Source organism: Danio rerio, chromosome 7 (genome assembly GCF_049306965.1).
Source record: "Danio rerio strain Tuebingen ecotype United States chromosome 7, GRCz12tu, whole genome shotgun sequence".
NCBI lineage: Eukaryota > Metazoa > Chordata > Actinopteri > Cypriniformes > Danionidae > Danio > Danio rerio.
In genome coordinates, this window is record NC_133182.1 from 42,178,215 (window position 1) to 42,196,877 (window position 18,663).

The following is an 18,663-nucleotide window of genomic DNA, read 5'->3' on the forward strand; positions in this document are numbered from 1 at the left end:
TTTGCATTTTGTATCATAAATAGTGGAAATCAACACGATTAGCCCAAATGTTGTTATTATTAGACATTTAATTTCAGCTTTGTTATTTAATAGGTAGCTAAATTATTATTTTTTCAACACATAATTAAATAAGAGTTTTAGTAACTAATTTCTAATACAATGGTCCCTTGCTATAATGCGGTTCATCTTTTGCAGCCTTGCAGTTTTGCTCAGCTCTAAGCACAGCTAGATTTTCAGCCATTGATGAACTTCCGGGGAAAGTTTTATGCAACTATTTTCAGTTTCATAAGATTCCTTTTACAGCATCAATGTTGTCATGTAATTGAAATATAATCAGTTAAATAGACTTAAGCATTTATTTGGTTTTTAAAGCGTAAAATGAGACGAAAACCGGTTTAAACTTATGGAGCGTCATTAGCAACAGGCTAGCGCAAAAACTATTGAAAAAACTGAGGTAAAATTAATTTCCGTATTTTAAAGACATGGCATGGAAAATTTTATGCAGTGCTTTTTGTCTAAGATATCATGTCACATCTCAGGCAGGCAGTGATAATCACTGTTTTTAAAGGAATCAGATCTTCAACACAGCGATTTTTTTTTTTTTTTTTTATGTATTTATTTATTTTTTTTTTTTTGTATGGAATTACAATTCACCCGAAGCCCTGGGGCTGTCTGACTGAAGTTAAAAGTCTGTGTGCAAATACTGCAAGTGTTCTGCACATTGTGTTCTGTGTCCTGACTGACTGTAGACCATTGTCAATTAATCTCCTCTGTCCCGTGTCTCTTGTACAGTAGAGAATGCATTCAGCTTGCCAAATTTGCATAAATCTTTAATCTCTCGCACTGTGGCTCTAAAGTGCCGTACTATGTTTGATAGTTTACTCCTTAACAAACCCCACAATGTTGACAAAACATTCTGCACTGTCAAAGGCACCTACAGTAGAGGAAGATGCTAACCATTGCACAAAAGGTTGGACTTCTGGACAAAGAAAGCTAGAAGTTGCGTGGCTGTAGGGTGCAATTACGGAATAAACTAATCTTCGGTTTGTTATATAAGAAGGAGCAAATGTTTGGCCCTGGACTTAAAATACTACTTACTATAATACTGAACTTATTTTCTACAAAGGTTTGGTCTTTGAGAGTGTTTAAACAAGAGAGAAAAGTGTTAAGATATTAATGCCTGTCTGAGAAAAGTGTATGACCTATTGTGTAGTGTAGTGAGGCGTTTAATAACTTTAAAACATCTATAATAATTGTAATAAATAAAGCCTACAACTTTTTGGATTTCGCCTATTGCGGGTTATTTTTAGAATGTAACTCCTGCGATTTAACAAGGGACCACTGTAACTCATTTGTCTTTTGCTTTTATAGGAGAAAAGAGTTTACAAGTTATTTTGCAAGGTACTAGTCAGTTTAAAGTACAATTTAAAGACTTAACTAGGTTATTATATTGAGTATAAGCAAGTTAGGATTGTGTTATATTAAGTACGTCAGTTAGGTATTAGGTAAGTTATAGCACAACAATGGTTAATTCTGTAGCCGATCAAAAATTTCTTAAGGGGCTAATAATATTGACCTTAAAATGAAAAACAAATAAATAAATAAATAATGTTTTTATTCCAGCCAAGAAAAATATACTCCAAATAAAAAAATGATTATCGGAAGTACTGTGAAAATGTCCTTGCTACATTAAACATCACTTGAAAAATATTAATAAAAATAATTTCACAGAAGCGCCAAAATGTACTATTAAATTTATTTAACGTTTTTACATAATTTAAACTTTACACATGAAAAATAAATCAATAAAACTGACTCATATTTACTAACTGATCATTCTAGATTCATTTAACAAACTTTGATAACCTGGACAACCTATTGAAATGAGCAGAGCTTTATAGATTACATAAAAAGACACCCAAATCCACATTTTACCCTATACAATGGAAAATCCATCTGGCTTTCTATCCGAGCAATCCGCCTTTAATGATGCCAACCGAGGCACACATTAGCTCAGCGCAACATTGTTCATGAAAGAACAGATCTGTGCCATCTACCTCCACTCACTCATGCAGATTTGTGTTCCTTTCATAAATCTGACGTGTGTTTTTGAGTGGCATCCCATGGTGACTAAACAAAAAGGCTGAAAATCACTTTCCAGAGCCTTCACATTCACTGTGACTCAGCGGTAGAACTCCACCAAAATGAATCCCTCTCCACTTTCAGACAACACACAAGACTCCTCTGAACAACTGACTCATGCAATACTTGAAAAAGCTCTACTTCTTTCCTCCTTTCTTTCTGTTGTTCCACTGAGAGTCCTCTGCACTTTTCTTTAGTGCATCGCTGTGCAACACTGCCACTTCTCCTGTGTCTCGGTAGCATGCTTTGCTTTTGTTATAGCATTTCCTCATTCTTATTTGGATAAAAGTTTCTTCTAAATGGAAAAAAATGTACCCAGTACGGAGGTAATGCAAAATAAAACATATGCTGAAGTCCCAGTATAAGCTTATGCAAGTTACGGGTTGGTTACATTTTGACTTTAAAGTTTAAACTAAATGAAAATGTAAACAAAGAGAGCAGATGAACGCTGAAGGAATGTGACTGTAGTTGTGCACGGTGTCTGGAGAAATCAGAAGAGGCGATCTCAGCTAAGAGCGTAAGGAGTATGATCTTAAAAATAAAGCTTACAAACCAGAGTGATGCCATAGAAGAACCATTTTTGGAAGAACCATTCAGTTTCTTATTGTGGAGAACATTTTATTAATGTAAAAAACTTTTTTTACGGTAAAGAGTTTTATGGATGTAAATATGAAACTGTAGATGCTGCTGAAATAAAAAGGTGCCCCATTTGCACATACAGTTTAAGTCAGAATTAATACCCCCCCCCAATTATTAGACTCCCTGCTAATTTTTTCCCCAATTTCAGTTTAACAGAGAGAATATTTTTTCAACACATTTCTAATCATAATAGTTTTAATAACTCATTTCTAATAACTGATTTATTTTATCTTTGCCATGATGACAGTAAATAATATTGGACTAGATATTTTTCAAGACACTTCTATACATGACATTTAAAGGCTTACCTAGGCTAATTAGGGTAACTAGGCAGGTTAGGGTAACTAGGCAAGTTATTGTGTAATGATGGTTTGTTCTGTAGACTATTGGAAAAAATTTATTTTAAAGGAGCTAATCATTTTGTCCTAAAATTGTATTTAAAAAAAAAAATCAAAACAGAAGAAAAAATATTATCAGACATACTGTGAAGATTTCCTGAATCTGTTAAACATCTTTTAAGAAATATTTAAAAAAGAAAAAAAAATTCAAAGGGGGGCTAATAATTCTGACATCAACTTTATATGAAAAGTTATGTTAGTATTCATAAGCCTATATTTAAAGGTCTGCTTACTTTCTGGCGAGTCCAAAGTCAATGATCTTGATTTGATTGCCTGTGCTGTTCACACATAAGATATTTTCCGGCTATATTCAGAAAAAAAAAAATCACATTAGGAAGAAATAAACAATAAAAAAGTGACACAATACCACAAAACCAGTCTTGTGTTGTATATTTGCGGGAATAGAAAACAAAATACAGTATATAGTGTAAATATTATTTTTCTTTTTTTATACTAGAAATCATCAGTATTTTAAAGGTGCTGTAGGTGATTGTCTTCAGAAACATTTTGTGTTGTGCTGGTTGAAGGTCTCTTCACATTCCAATAGTAATGATCAAATGTGTTTATATGTATTTTTTAGATTCTGGGAAAGGCATAAGACTAAAAAATGTTCATCCAATTAAAATGTGAATAATAGGCCAAAAATTCCTCTAATTCTGATAAGTAGCCCAAACTGTTTGTCAGCAAAGATTTGAACAACTGTGCACCTCTGTTCATGCGATTTCAGACGGAGTGGCTTTAGACGACATGGGAGAGATTGTATTTGAAAGATATTATGCTAACCGGTTAGCATTTAGGCAGATCACTTATAAAGATTATGATGTACCATGAAGATATTTTGGAAATGTCTTTGTTTAAATTGATCTAAACTTAATTTACATCTTTACTGTTTTTTACAGTGTAGATTGTTTCAGAGCAGCTTAAGATAGATTAAGAAAATTCCAGCAATTCAGGCAGACAGAAAGACCAGTGTAGAATGCTGCTGTAGTTCCATTACATTAAAACGGCTTCAGTTCAGTTTAGTATAAATGTCACTGTTGAAGTTCTGTTCAGTTTATTTCAGAGCAGTGTAATGCAAAAGTCACTCCTGAAGGCACTGATCCATTGAACACTTTTTCGTCTCTGGATAAATGTCTTGTGCTTGATTAGACAATTACTGGTTTTGTGGTCCATGAGTAAAAATTTGTAAAAGCATTAGTATTTCAAACTGAATATAGGATTCAAATATAAAGGACTATACCTCCAAACTCACAATTTGCCTTTTCTGTAGCCAATCAAAGAATTGGCTAATAATAATGACCTTAAAATGGAAAGATTAAAAATGCTTTTATTCCAGTCGAGCTGAAAAAAAAAAAAACTTTCTCCAAATGAATAAAAAGGAAATAATTTGAACGTTTAATTTCCTTGCTCTGTTAAACCTCACTTGGGAATTAAAAATAAAGAATAATAATTTCACAGGAGCGCTAATAAATTTCAGGTAGGCAGAAAGAGTAGTGTAGTGTTGATGTAGTTTTATTAAATTAAAGCGGGTTCAATTTCATATAAATGTCACTGTTGAAGTTCCGTTCAGTTTATTTCAGATCCGTGTAAAGCAAAAGTCACTGCTGAAGGCACTGATCCACTGAACAATAGACTATTTCATCTCTGTGCAAACGTCTTGTGCTTGATTAGCAATTTTCATTGCTGAGCACTTGATTTGGACTTTAAAGTTGATTTCTCAGTATTTGATTTATTTTTTGAGCCCTCCGATACCTGATTTAGTTCCTAAATAGTTGTATTTCAGCCATATCTTGAATTTTAAAAAAGCTGCTTATGACTGGTTTTGTGGTCCATATGTAAAAGCATTAGCATTTCAATCTATAGGATTTAAATATAAAGGACAATGCCAACAAACGCAGATTTACTTTTTCTGTAGCCAATCAAAAAAATCTTAAAGGGGCTAATAGCATTGACCTTAAAATGGAAAAAGAAAAATTAATAAATGCTTTTATTCCAGTCAAGCTAAAAAATACTTTCTCCAAATGAAAAACTAGGAAATACTAAGAATATTTTCTTGCTCACTTGAAAAAAAAGAATAATTATTTTACAGGAGCGCAGACAGGCAGAAAGAGTCATGTAATGTTGGTGTAGTTCTAGTTCTAGGAAAATAAAGTAGGTTCTGTTCAGTTTATTTTAGATCAGTGTAAAAAGGTCACTGCTGAAGGCACTGATCAACTGAACACTGGACTATTTCTACTCTGGGCAAACGTCTTGTGCTTGATTAACAATTTTCATTGCTGAGCACTTGATTTGGACTTTAAAGTGGATTTTTTAGTGTTTCATTTATTTTTTAGAACCCTCCGATTTCTGATTTATTTCCTAAATAGTTGTATCTCAGCCAAAAAAAATTAACCATACCCTAATGAAAAGACCATGTTTAAATACTGAATTAAAAAAGACACTCATGACTGGTTTTGTGGTCCATGTGTAAAAGCATTAGTATTTCAAACTAAATACAGGATTCAATGTTATAAAGACAAAACCACCAAACTCACAATTTACATTTACATACATAATTGATGTGGATTGGTGCTGTTGCATATGGTAAACATTCCAGATTGCTGCATAACATGTTAACAGCAACACAAGGCACGAGTCCTTTAGTGCTATGCTAATTAAAATGTACGACATTCAGACGGCTGATGTTGACATACATGGCTGATTCATTGGTAGATTTTTCCATAGAGCTACTTGACACTATGCACTGCTAATCCCGTCAGTATCACGTTAAAGCATTCAGTTCGTTCTGTGAGGTTTACCTTAAGATCTAAATGGAGAATGTACTGCTGGTGAAGGTACTGAACCCCTTCGCAAATCTGCCTGGTAAACACGATGGCATCCAGCTCCGTCAGCTGGTAACTCTCATCAATGATTCGTTCAAACAATTCGCCGCCCTCCACGCTGCAATAACAAACCATGGACAGATATTTTGGAATGAAGCATCATGTTATCTCCTCTCTATTAGTTCACTGTGAACATGTGTATTGACGTATTCACTTGAGGATGCCAACTTAAGTAAAACAGAATTTTAAGACTCATAATAGAACCTATTCTTTTGAGAAGCTATTGTTATCTATGGTTGTGTCTTGCATTACAAATAATAACATTTGCTCAAAGATTTCTTCATACAATTAAATGCATTTGTCTGCGAATTCAAAGCCATCAAACAAATGTGAATGTAATCTGTGGACAAGGCAGGAAGATGACGCACCATCATGGCTGTGTAAAGTGGCATGTGTGGGAGCGCAGTGTTCTTGCGACAGAATGTGAAGATCAGTCCAGGAGAGAGAATTTGATTTGCAAATAAGGCCTAATGAATACGATCAGCAGCCACTAATCAGGCAGAAGAATTAATGTAGAACAATAAGTCACACTTTTTTTTTTTTTTTTTTTTTTTTTTACAATAACACATTGTATTGAGAAGTGTTTTAGAGTTGAAGTAAAATGTCTGGGAATGTAGTAGTGTAATTAATACACAGTGTAATCACAATGCACAATAGCTACTGATTATAGAGTGTTTTAGAGATATTTAAATGCATCTTTCTAGTATTTGGAAATAGTCACTTCAACGTGGTCTGTACTTACTATTCCATAATGAGTGTGAGGTTTGTTCGAGACTCAAAAGCATCATATAATTGAATCAAGTTCACGTGATTTAGCTGGTTCATGACTCCAATCTCATTCTTCACTTCATCCTGGAATGAAAGCACAAAATTGTAAATTAATACATGAAAAGGATAAAATTAGCAAATTAATACCAAATGTAACTAATACATAACGTCAAAATCAACAAAAAGAATGTTGGAAAAAAGCAACCATTGGCACCCATAGAAGAAACAAAAAAAAAATACTATCAAAGTCAACATCAGTTTCTTTTCCCCCAACATCAGTATATCTTCCTTTCTGTTCAATAGAAGAAAGACTTTCAAACAAGTGGAGGATGAGTAATGATGACAGAACAATAGGTGAACTATCTCTTTTAGGGTAAAAGGGTCATGCACTAAGGTTAGGGTTGTTCATTTTGTTAATATTATTATTGAATGACAACTGTTTCTCATTAAACAATAATTAATAGGGAAAATAGACTGTTTAATGACCATTAAAAAAAATAATACAACCATGCTGTTTTATCAAAATTATATATGTAAAGACTAAAGTAAATATGACTACATGAAAGGATTTACTGAAATAAGTGTCTTCTTAATGACCAAAAATAACCAGCAATATAATTTGATGATTATAATTTTTTAAATGTAGGTGACGCTGTTAACATTTTGAGTTGTGTGGTCAGTGTGAGATCACAATAATGCACAAACTTTGGTGTCAAAATTTCAAAGCTTTGCAGAGATATGCAGGATGGAGTTTGGCAAAATCTAACTCGGGGGTTCACAAACTTTTCTGGCCACGACCCCCAAGATAACAATGCCAGTGACTCATGACCCCTAATATCCTCTGAGGTGGTTATAAATTATATAAACCTTGCACACAACAGTGCACACACACCAATAGACCCAAGTCTATTCATCGTTCAAACAGGAGTGCCGTAAAGGTGCCAAAGTATAACTGGTTTCTATAAAATCAATCTGCTACATCTGATGCTATTGCTGTGTATTTAATTTAATGTAATCGTTGTAGGAGTTGCAAAAAAAGGAAACAGAAAGGCGGATGGCTTTTTACTTGTTTTTTATGTAACTATTACCTACATTTTATTTTCTTCTGTACATTATGGATAAAAATATCGTAATTCTAAAAGTTTAATAAAGTGAATTAGATTTTTGGAAATCACCAAAGCGACCCTCCCTCATTGTCTTGCGACCCTCTGGGTAGTCCCGACCCCCATTTTGGGAACCGCTAATCTAAAAATACGAAACACAAAAAACTTTTGTGATGAGCATTGTAATTTTTCATCTAAGAAATTTAAGAGGGGTCTGGCTGCAGACCTGGTGCAGAGCAATCTGAGCTGCATCCAATGCTTTTTAATGGGCTCACCTAACCCCAACCCTAAACCTGCCCCTCATGGTGACGTCACTTGCTCCATTTTAGTGCATTGTGTCTGAGATTGCATCGCTGAGTTATGCAATCTCAGCTTGCATCATAAAAGCTGCATCCAGATATTCTTGAGAAATTTTAATCAAACAATTTTTCATATTTCCTTACAAGTAGATGACACTGCTGTAACCACAAGTCATGTTTGACATAACTTTCAGTCATGTGACCTGTAGGGAGAACTGCTGGGAAAAAATAATGGGTTGTAATTGCAGCTACACTGTTATCTCCGTAGAATTGGAGAAGTGTCTGGCTGCAGACCGGTTGCACAATGCTTTGCATACAACTAACCTCACCCCTTACAGTGACATCAACAGCTTTATTGAGTGCATGTGTCTGAGATTGCAAGTCTGCAGCCAGATACTATTGTAGAAAAGCAGCATAAACTGGTCATATTTCCATCTGATTCAAGCTATGAATAATTGGATAACAAATTAACAGAATAAAACAAAGATATGATCACAAACTGTAATTTGTGGGCAATTGTGAATTATATTCTGCTGCCGTTTTTAAGCCATTTAAAAGCCCCATTGTCTGTTTTTTGGCCTAAAAAACTTTATTGCTCAGCTCATGATTGGGCAGTCAGCGGGAGATAGTAATTATTTGCTCACCAGAGGGGCGTTCCCACAACACGTGTGAAAACTATCAACATAACCTTGCAAATATATTGCCTCATGTCTATTTGCCAAGCTCTTAGTCTCTTTGTGTGTAAATGGAGAATAGCTTGACTAATCGACTCAAATACGGTCATTTTTGTTAGCATTGCGTTGAAATCACCTGGCTAGGTTTTAGAGAAAATCATTAGTCAATTTTTAATGACAGTGTTGTCCGAAGATTCTGAAAGTTATGCTATGGACACAGTGCTATCCCATGAGCCCATGGGAGTGAAGCCATAACTGACACATGTAAGGTATATGTTATTGACAATCTAGTGGGTGTAGATATTGATAAACTTCTGGTGAAAGCTTTATGTGACTATTTTCAATTTCATAAGGTTCCTTTGACAGCATCGATGTTGACATGTAATTAAAATATAATCAGTGAAATAAACCTAAGCATTCACTTAAGCAGGGGTGTCCAAACTCTGTTCTGGAGGGCCAGTGTCCTGTATATTTTAGTTCCAACCCCAATTAAACACATCTGAACCAGCTAATCAAGCTATTTCTTGGTATACAAAAAACATTCAGACAGGTGTGTGAAAGGAAGTTGGAGCTAAACTATGCAGGACACCGGTCCTCCAGGACCGAGTTTGGACACCCCTGGTTTAAAGCATAAAAAGACGAAAGACCATTTAAACGCTGGCGCCGTCATTAGCAGCAGAAACTACATTGCAAATACTGGAGTAAAATTAATTTCCATATTTTAAAGACATGGCTTGGAATATATATATATATATATATATATATATATATATATATATATATATATATATATATATATATATATTAAAGGGTGTTTTTAATGTATAACTTCTATAAACTTGTAATGTATATGATTTGGTTATAACACCTCTCCAATCCAGTTCTATGAATCTGAGTCCTCCATAATACACACACTTATTAATGATTCCTACTTGTCTTCCTCGTGATGAAGAGTAGGCAAAATCTGATATGTAGTGGGGAAAAAAGAAGAACGTGTTTATCAGACGCTAGATTTGAACTGGGTTCATGATTGATTGCATCAAAACATGTTGCCATGCGGTTGCGAGCTACACCATTCACGCTGCTGTCATTTGCACTCTTTACTTATGTTGTCACTGTCAATCAAATGGTTGATGGGCGTGAATCACTCAGCTAGCTTATTCCAACGAGGTGTGCTATTTGCACTTAATCTAAACAGACACTCCAAAATCTGCATTTTCCCCCCATGCAGGGGCACCAAGTGTGCACAGGTCCCTGGGCCTGTGCCCATTGGTTAATCTGGCCCTGCCAGATACACAACATTACTGTGTGACTAAGGTGATACTTTCCAGGTTTCTTCCCACTACAGCCTCAATTTTGCTTTTTAAATGGCAGCCAGATGAAATCTGTCTATACAAAACGCAACTGAATCATTACTAGCCAAAGATTAAAAAAAATTAGCTTTTAACCCTTTACGTTTTAATCAATGGCCTACTGAGACTCAAGAGCACTAACAAATTAAACAGGCGCCCACGCACCGTCTGTGCCTGGCCCTTAATGAATGATCAGTTACAATGCGTTTCTTTTTCACACAGCTGTTTAAAACCTATATTTTAAGCTTTTGCATTAGTGTTGTTAGACTCTCCATGGCAGTAGTGTTAAAAAGTAGGTCATTAGTAAGAGAGAAGCTGTTTCAGAATTTAAATTGTGCTTTTAAATTGCTGCAAGGGGATTTACAATCATTGCACAGGGTATAACAAAAACAAGGATTTAAACAGTTTTCGAAATGGGGGCATGACAGCCTTTGCAACCATATAATTGCCTGCCCTCATTACTCTGGCTCTTCCTGACCACTCTTCTGCAGGCTGACCCAGGAAGAGCATTCAATTACCCCATGAAGCTCTCTCTCTCTCTCTCTCTCTCTCTCTCTCTCTCTCTCTCTCTCTCTCTCTCTCTCTCTCTCTCTCCCCCTATAAGAGATATATATATATATATATATATATATATATATATATATATATATATATATATATATATATATATATATATATATATATATATATATATATATATATATATATATATATATCTTTCTCTCTCTGGTGTACTTTGGGGCAGAGATGGTGTTCATGCTGTCACCAGGAAATGCAAATGTTCAAGGAATGCCTCCATAGAGAGAACGAGCACTGGATGTGATTGCGAGTCGACTCCTTTTGCTCCATTGACATTTGTGTCAAACGGAAGGAATTAAAATGAGAGAGTGAAAACGATCTGCATTTGCTCATTCCTGTCTGATAGCTCTCTAATGGTGGCAACAGACAGATCAGAGGGCAGAGAATGGCACTGCACTGAGGGCAAGTGCTTCTGACAGAAGAGCTGTCATTAGATGTAATTAGCAGCACTTACTAAAGCACGGAGGATGTTTGGGAACTGATGAGAGGACATTCAATTCAGTGCAAAGATATTTAGATTTTGCATTATATAAAAACAGCTCAACATTTGGAGCGCTGTATAAATATTTCATGCCTTTATGTTCGAATGTTTTGTTCCATATATACTTGAGGGATTATGGGAAGTGTTAAGTGGAAGAGCACGTGTGAACGTGTGCGTATTTTTCATATGCTCAAATGCGCAGAACTGTCAGTGGTTGTCAAGGAAATGTTCTCAAAAAGCAACCTAACAGGAACAGAGTGATGGACAGATTGGAGTGGGAGAGGAGAGAAAGATATAGGGCAAGGGAGGGGGGAAAACATTTGTGAAGCACTAATGTGTTGTGTATGCTTTGTACTCACCCTTTCTTTCATTCCGCGGACTTTTATTATCTTAGCGGCCAGCGTAAGACCTGACGATAGCTCTGCGCACTTGTGTACCTGTCCAAATCGGCCTCTGCAACAACACACATGCCAAGAGAGATTTCATTTCATGGATTATGGAAATCACTCCAACCTTTGTGGAAGCTATCTGTCACTGTTTGTTATTTCTCCTCTTGCTGAGTTGCTGTGTGTTTACTGTGTCTCCATGAGGTGAACTGTGTGTGTGTGACAAGATGTCTGCTGCTGGCTCAAAATAATTCCCATGCAAACAGACCTGCTCGACACCTGCCCGAAATAAACTCGGCCAGTGATGAGTCAAACACAAGCCAGTGGTTATTTGTGGTGTTGTATGTGGAGCAGTGGTGGAGAGGAGGTGCAAATGAGCAGCGTGTGTACCAGTCATTCAGTGTGTGCTATATGTTCCTCATGGGTAGTGCCTTCGTGCTTATCTGCCTGTCCTGGGAAGAAAGGTACACTAAAACCCCCTTCAACTACTTGTGTGCTGCTCTAATGTTAACTAGGAAAATACAATGTTCCAAAAGAAATTTATTAGACAGCATCATATTTAGGGGCGACGCAGTGGCGCAGTAGGTATTGCTGTCGCCTCACAGCCAGAAGTTTGCTGGTTCGAACCCTGGCTCAGTTGGCATTTCTGTGTGGAGTTTGCATGTTCTCCCTGTGTTTGTGTGGATTTCCTACGGGTGCTTCGGTTTCCCCCACAGTCCAAAGATTTGCGATACAGGTGAATTGGGTAAGCTAAATTATCCATAGTGTATCTATGAGTGCGTATGGGCTCCCCAGTGATGGGATGCGGCTGGAAGGGCATCCGCTGCGTAAAAACATATGCTGGATAAGTTGGCGGTTCATTCTGCTGTGGCGACCCCAGATTAATAAAGGGACTAAGCTGAAAAGAAAATAAACGAATCACATTTACCTTGCTTTCCAACTAACTCATAATTACTTGATTAAAAGTATGATATAAATAGTTTTTTTTTCTATTGATTTCTTGTTTTGAAGGGGTGGTTCACTATGATAGCTACATTACACATCAACTAAAGTATAAAATATGATGTGTGAACATAACATCTTCAAATCTGATATGCTTAAAGTTGAATGCAAAGGGAAAGATGGGCTTTTACAGAGTTAAAGATCGTACACAACGTGACGCTTTTCGCTTGCAATATCGTCAGCGTTTTACAAGACGCTTTTCCGCATTCAAACCCAAGCAAATTTCACTGGTGTCAAGCAGAAGATTATGCAAAATCACTCCTTGATGTTAGATGGCGCTACATAACTTTAAGTTTCTTTGTAACACAGAAGAAGAAGGCAAGTTAACACGCTTGTTGTTATGGATAGTTCAAGTAGCAACTCCAGCTCTAGTGATGAAGAAATGATTAATGTATACCAGGCCAATAAGCAGCTCCTCTTTCATATCGCCTCTGGGCATCTTTTTCAATGTGCGCTCGCATTGACAGTTTTGCGCTTGTGCGCCTTCAAGTGCTATTTACTGTAACTTCAGCAGCTCTGTGCACGTGAACAAAAATGCTGATCTGATTGGAGGAGATCTGATTGGCTCGTTTTTTAAAACAAAACAAGCATGAGGCATTTTTTCTAAAAAAATTTTTGCGTCTGCCGATTTGCGCGTTAATGTGCACGATTACATTGACGCCCTTTATTTAGTCATGAGGCGTTGAACTTCGACGGAAAACGCGAACAAAAAACGTTGCAGTGTGCACGGGCCTTTAAGCTGTGGTCGAACTGGCTTGCTCATGCAACACGATTCACAGTTTGCTGCGTTGCAAAGTTCAAGCTTGGTAAACTCTGACCTTTGAAATAACGTAACTGTGACCAAATGAGGATCAAAACATGACCTCTATGGACAGAAATGTAACACATGGACCAATCGCTCGCTTTTTTAAATGTCTAATATTTTGTTTAATCCCACCCCTTTTCGCAGCACCATACTACAGAATGTTGTATACTTAACTCAAGTGTGACCGCAGCATTAGCCTAACAAAGCCTACAGTCTAACCCTTAAGTTTACATTGTTGCCAGATATAGCTGACTTTTTCCAGCCCAAAAGCTCTCCAAAACCCACCAAAGCATTATTAATCTAGGGCCGCCACAGCTGAATGAACCACCAACTTAAACAACATTAATTTTAATGCAGCAGATGCCTTTCCAGCTGCAAGCCATCACTGGGGAAATATTAGAGTAATATTTTATTTAATTTTAATTGGTTTAAGTCTAAATTAATCTAGATACTTTAACTGTTTAAGTTTTTAACCATAAGCTACAGCAACCAACACCAGCAGTCACAGAACCACAACATAACTGCATCACATTGAAACACTGCCCCTTCTCACCCCCACACACTCTGTGTAATTACACTACCTATTACAGTATGTTTTACTTTAGAAATGGGGTGTAAATTTGTCCTAAATGGCATTTTAAAATATTTTGCACATAATTAGGTGCTGCTTGTCAATCAGACAACACTTATATGTTTGTTCTTGCTGTCAATTGTAGAAAAAAATTACGATAAAAGTGTTATGATAAATCACTGTGGGTTTAACTGCAGGTGCTGCATGATGAGTGTGCACGCGAAGGGGAGTCAGACCTTCAATTGCGGGTGGCCTCATGCAAACCGTGTAAGGCCACCTGCAATTGGAGGTGATGGAAAGCCTATGTGCTATGCACTGGTCACTACTGACTGAATGGAGTAGGAGCACACAGTGATGTTTTGTTAAATATTTATGTTAAATTGCATATAGACCATTTCAATGTAGTCATGTCATTGGCGCATAAACATAAACTGCTTGTTATTAAACTATTTCATAACTGTAACAAGAGGCAACTCAATCATAACTTAATGTTAAAACAGCTATCATAACATTGTTTATCAATATTTGGTCCTTTTTAGATTCTCAGAAAAATGTAAAAGGCTGGGACCATTGTGTTTGTTTACATCCCTCAAAATGGTCTATAAAAGTTGTGTTTCAAAACCGCCCAAACTTTGTCAACTCGGCAGTACCATCTTTTAGCCACACAATGAAACTTAAAACCTCCCAATCTGGCAACACTGCACACGTTATAGTCGAGAAAGCTAAAATTACTTCCAAACCGTGCTATTTCCACAGAGCTTCTTTTGTTTCTGTATTTGGTCTTTTAAGGACACGAAACAAAGAGAGAAGTGCTTATAGCTTAATTTTAATTATGTTCCAGACAATTATTAAAAAATAAATAGCTAGCATTTGACAAAGGACAGCTTAAAGAATCTCTTTCAGTTCAGTGCTGGATTTGGCTAAAAACTCCTAAGAGAAGGAGCAGCTCCAACCATATAGATGAAGCTGTGGATTGTAAGCCACAACCTGTAAGTATTTTTATTTATTAAAATTGATCTATTACATAGTTCATAGCGTTAATGATATGTTGTAGCAAGGATGTAAACAAGAATGTAAATGATTGTAATTTCATATTTATCTGTCAAACCCCTGTAAACAGCCACAATCTTCTGCAGTGTCTCTCTATGTGGCTGCTTTTAGTGCATTCTACATCTCAAACAACAAACACACGATATGATTTATATTACTTAGGGATGCTTATAAACCATATATATATATATATATATATATATATATATATATATATATATATATATATATATATATATATATATATATATATATGAAAGACACTTGTTTAGATTTTATTTTAACTAACAGTTGCACTGACTGACAGTCTTTACACAACAGATATCTGAAAAAAATAACATGATTTTTTACAAATGAAGCATTCATGCTATTATTTCCCTTTTATGGAACTTGATAAAATTGATGATACATCTATATATCAATGTTTTTTTGTATGGACACACACACAATCTGTAATATTAAACTGTCATTGTATCTCCAGTCTTTAGATTCATCAACTGCATACTGGTTGGTTATATTAAGCCAGCGGCATTAAATGGCTTTAAAGTGATTCACCAATTATATGAAAAACCTTCTGCAATCATTTATGCCATGGCCTTTTTTTCAGTGGACTGCAAGAAATTGTGTATATGATGACAGAATTTTCATTTTTTTTTTGGTGAATTAACTGCTTATAACACATGGACTTACCCGCCTAGAACCTCGACAGGGTTGACAGCATAATATGAGTTAATGGGAACCTGCTTGGCACTGACAATGCGATGGTCGAATGGGGCTGGCAGAGGTGGGCTGTCATCTAGAAAACGAAAATCAATATGCTTAGAGAATTGCCGACCTATCAACCAAATATAAGATGTAGCATGGTGACAAGCTGAATTTATTAACACTGACATCTCGGACCCAATTTGCACAATGGATAGTTCACCCAGAAATTTAAATTAATTCACCATTTACCATCCTAGTGTGATTTTAAACCTTTATGAGTTACATTTTTTAAACAGCAAAGAATATATTTCGAAGAAATCATGAAATCATTGACACCATAGTAGGGAATACAAATATTACGCAAATCAATGCTAACAGGTTTCCAGCTTTCTTCAAAATATCTTCTTCTGTGTTCAACAGAAGAAAGAAAAACAAATAGTTTTAAACATCAGAAGGGAGAGAAAAAGGTCACATAATGGAGGTTTTTGGGTGAAGTATCCCTTTAATGATTGTGATGAACAATAAGCTGTTTAGCTGTAAGTACAACTGGTGAGGTTATGTTTAAATTCATTAATTATAATAAATCCATCTCTGTGTTGTACGCCTAACTTTCTAGAGTCATTGTTAATTCAGCCTGCATTGCTCTTCATTTCCTAGTGTTAAATAATTTGGCTCAGATCGCATGTACTGCTCATATGACAGGTTGTCGCCTGTTCCAATTTACTGAGCTAAATTAAAGGGTTTGTAACTGAGAATTGGGTTTTTACACCTAAGCCAGTTATTATAACCTATTATTATCATCACAGGCTCCTTTTGAATGTATCAGAATGTGCAACTTGAGCATACAATAAAAGCAGTGTCTGACTCCACATGGGTAGTGCCTGCATGCAAAAAACAACCCATTAGTCAATCAAAATGTACACTGCTGTGAAATTTGACACCTAAAAATAATGATTAATGCAATTGTTAGTTTATTGAGTCAAATCATGCATGCACAGTTATAAAGCTAAAGTGAGTTTTTGTGTTGTTGTAAAATCCCTCAATAAAAAAATAATGGGAAAAGTCCTCTAAATAAAATACTAGTCCCAGATATGTATTCATTTTTGTATAATGTATTTTTTTGTAAATTATTTATCTTGTTTTTCACAGTTCCTATCCTATTAGTACAATGTAAAACTCAAAAGAGTTCAGATAACTCCTCAGATAATTTCCTCATTTGAGGAAACCGATTGCAACAAGCCATTTTATTTAAAACACAAATTCTAATGAGAACTGTGAACTTAATCCATTTGAGTAAACAAAACAATTTGAGCACAGTAAAACTCAATAAATGAAGAGAACTCAAACAAACTGAGTACTGTAAAACAAGTTAAGGAAACTCAAACCATTTGAGATAATCGATTGCAACAAACCATTTAAGTAAAAAACTATCTATATGAGTACTGTGAACTTACTTTGTTTAAGTTGAAGTAATGTGGTATTTTATTAAATCATTACCTTCAACACTGACTTCAAAACTCTTTCCAAATGAGTAGAATTAACTTTCAGTCAATTTTGAATGAACTACACTCATTTCATTTGATAAAGTTGGGTTTTACAGTGTAGTGAGAAATGATCTGGTAACTCACCAATGATCAGCAGTGTCGACTCAACTTTTCTTAGAGGTGCTGCTTTACTTTTCTCATCCTCATCAAGGCTTGTGTTTTGTGGACTAACAGCACAGATCATTATTTTATCAGACTCTAAAGTGACATCTGCATTTTTATTTTCAGTTTTCTCAACATATGTTTCAGTTGGACACTTGCTCTCATCATGTTTTGGCACTGTTGTTTCCATCCCCATTGTCTCTTCGTGTTGTGTTTTAATTCCTGCATGTCTAATAACAGGCTTTTCTATGCAGAGCTCATCTTTTCGAGGAACCTCCTCCATCTTTTTATGAGCTTCATCAATCTTCTTCTCAGCTTTTTCAGGAACATCCACCTTCTCTTCTAGTTGTCTTTGTCCAGGAGCTGACAGATTTAATGAGTCTTCATCTACAACCGGTAAATCCTTTGCCTGTTTTTGAAGAACCTCCATCTTCTTATCTAGGTGTTGTCCAGGAACTGATTTTTCTAACGAATCCTCATCAACAAACAGTGAAACCTCTGCCTGTTGTTGAGGATCCTCAATCTTCTCCAATTGTTGTCCCGGAATTATTGATTTGAGAAAAACCTTATTAGCAACATGTGAATCATCTGCCCGTTCAAGAGCTCTATGAATAATCAGAAAGAACAACCTTTGTTTAGAATTTCAAAGCCAACTATGTACGCGAGTTCTTGATATTTGTAATCAATTGAAAACATGTAATAGGAATCGGGAAACAGAGCACAGTGTGGCTTTATACTGGCTGCACATGAGCGGCTGCTGTAAACAACAGCAAACTCAATAACATCACAAGGCCCTTAATTGTAATGCTTTGAATAAAGCGAAATGGCCTAAAACTCATAATGCCTGGCAACATGCATTCAGTGCCTAGTTATAATACAGCGTAGTGTAATCTCAAGACCTTGGCCATTAGTCTAATGAATTATGTTTTCCTGCAGGCACTACACTGCCCATTATTACAGGCAGAGAGTCTTTTGTGCCCCTATACAAAACACGCCTCTGGCACATTACAAAAACAGAGCTCTTGCTTTATCAGCAGACTACCTTTTAAAACTCTTGTGATACACGAGAAATGCACGGCCTGGTCTTCAGTGTATTGCTGTTCTCGATGGCTGCGATATTTATATTCAGGACTGTATTTATGAGAACTTTTCACTGAAAATGACCAAATGTTACATTTTCA

The 18,663-nt window shown here is 35.9% G+C and overlaps 1 protein-coding gene across 3 annotated transcripts in view; it reads right to left on the reverse strand.

The window, feature by feature from the left end:
• Positions 1-18,663, reverse strand: part of mylk3 (myosin light chain kinase 3) — a 37,393-nt gene that overhangs the window by 7,897 nt on the left and 10,833 nt on the right. For 2 of the 3 annotated variants that reach the window (NM_001105587.2, XM_068222332.2), the window contains 6 exon segments: positions 3,413-3,483; positions 5,978-6,119; positions 6,804-6,913; positions 11,677-11,770; positions 15,822-15,927; positions 17,465-18,087. In NM_001105587.2, the coding sequence (NP_001099057.1) occupies positions 3,413-3,483; positions 5,978-6,119; positions 6,804-6,913; positions 11,677-11,770; positions 15,822-15,927; positions 17,465-18,087 (1,146 nt within the window). 3 annotated transcript variants of the gene reach the window in all.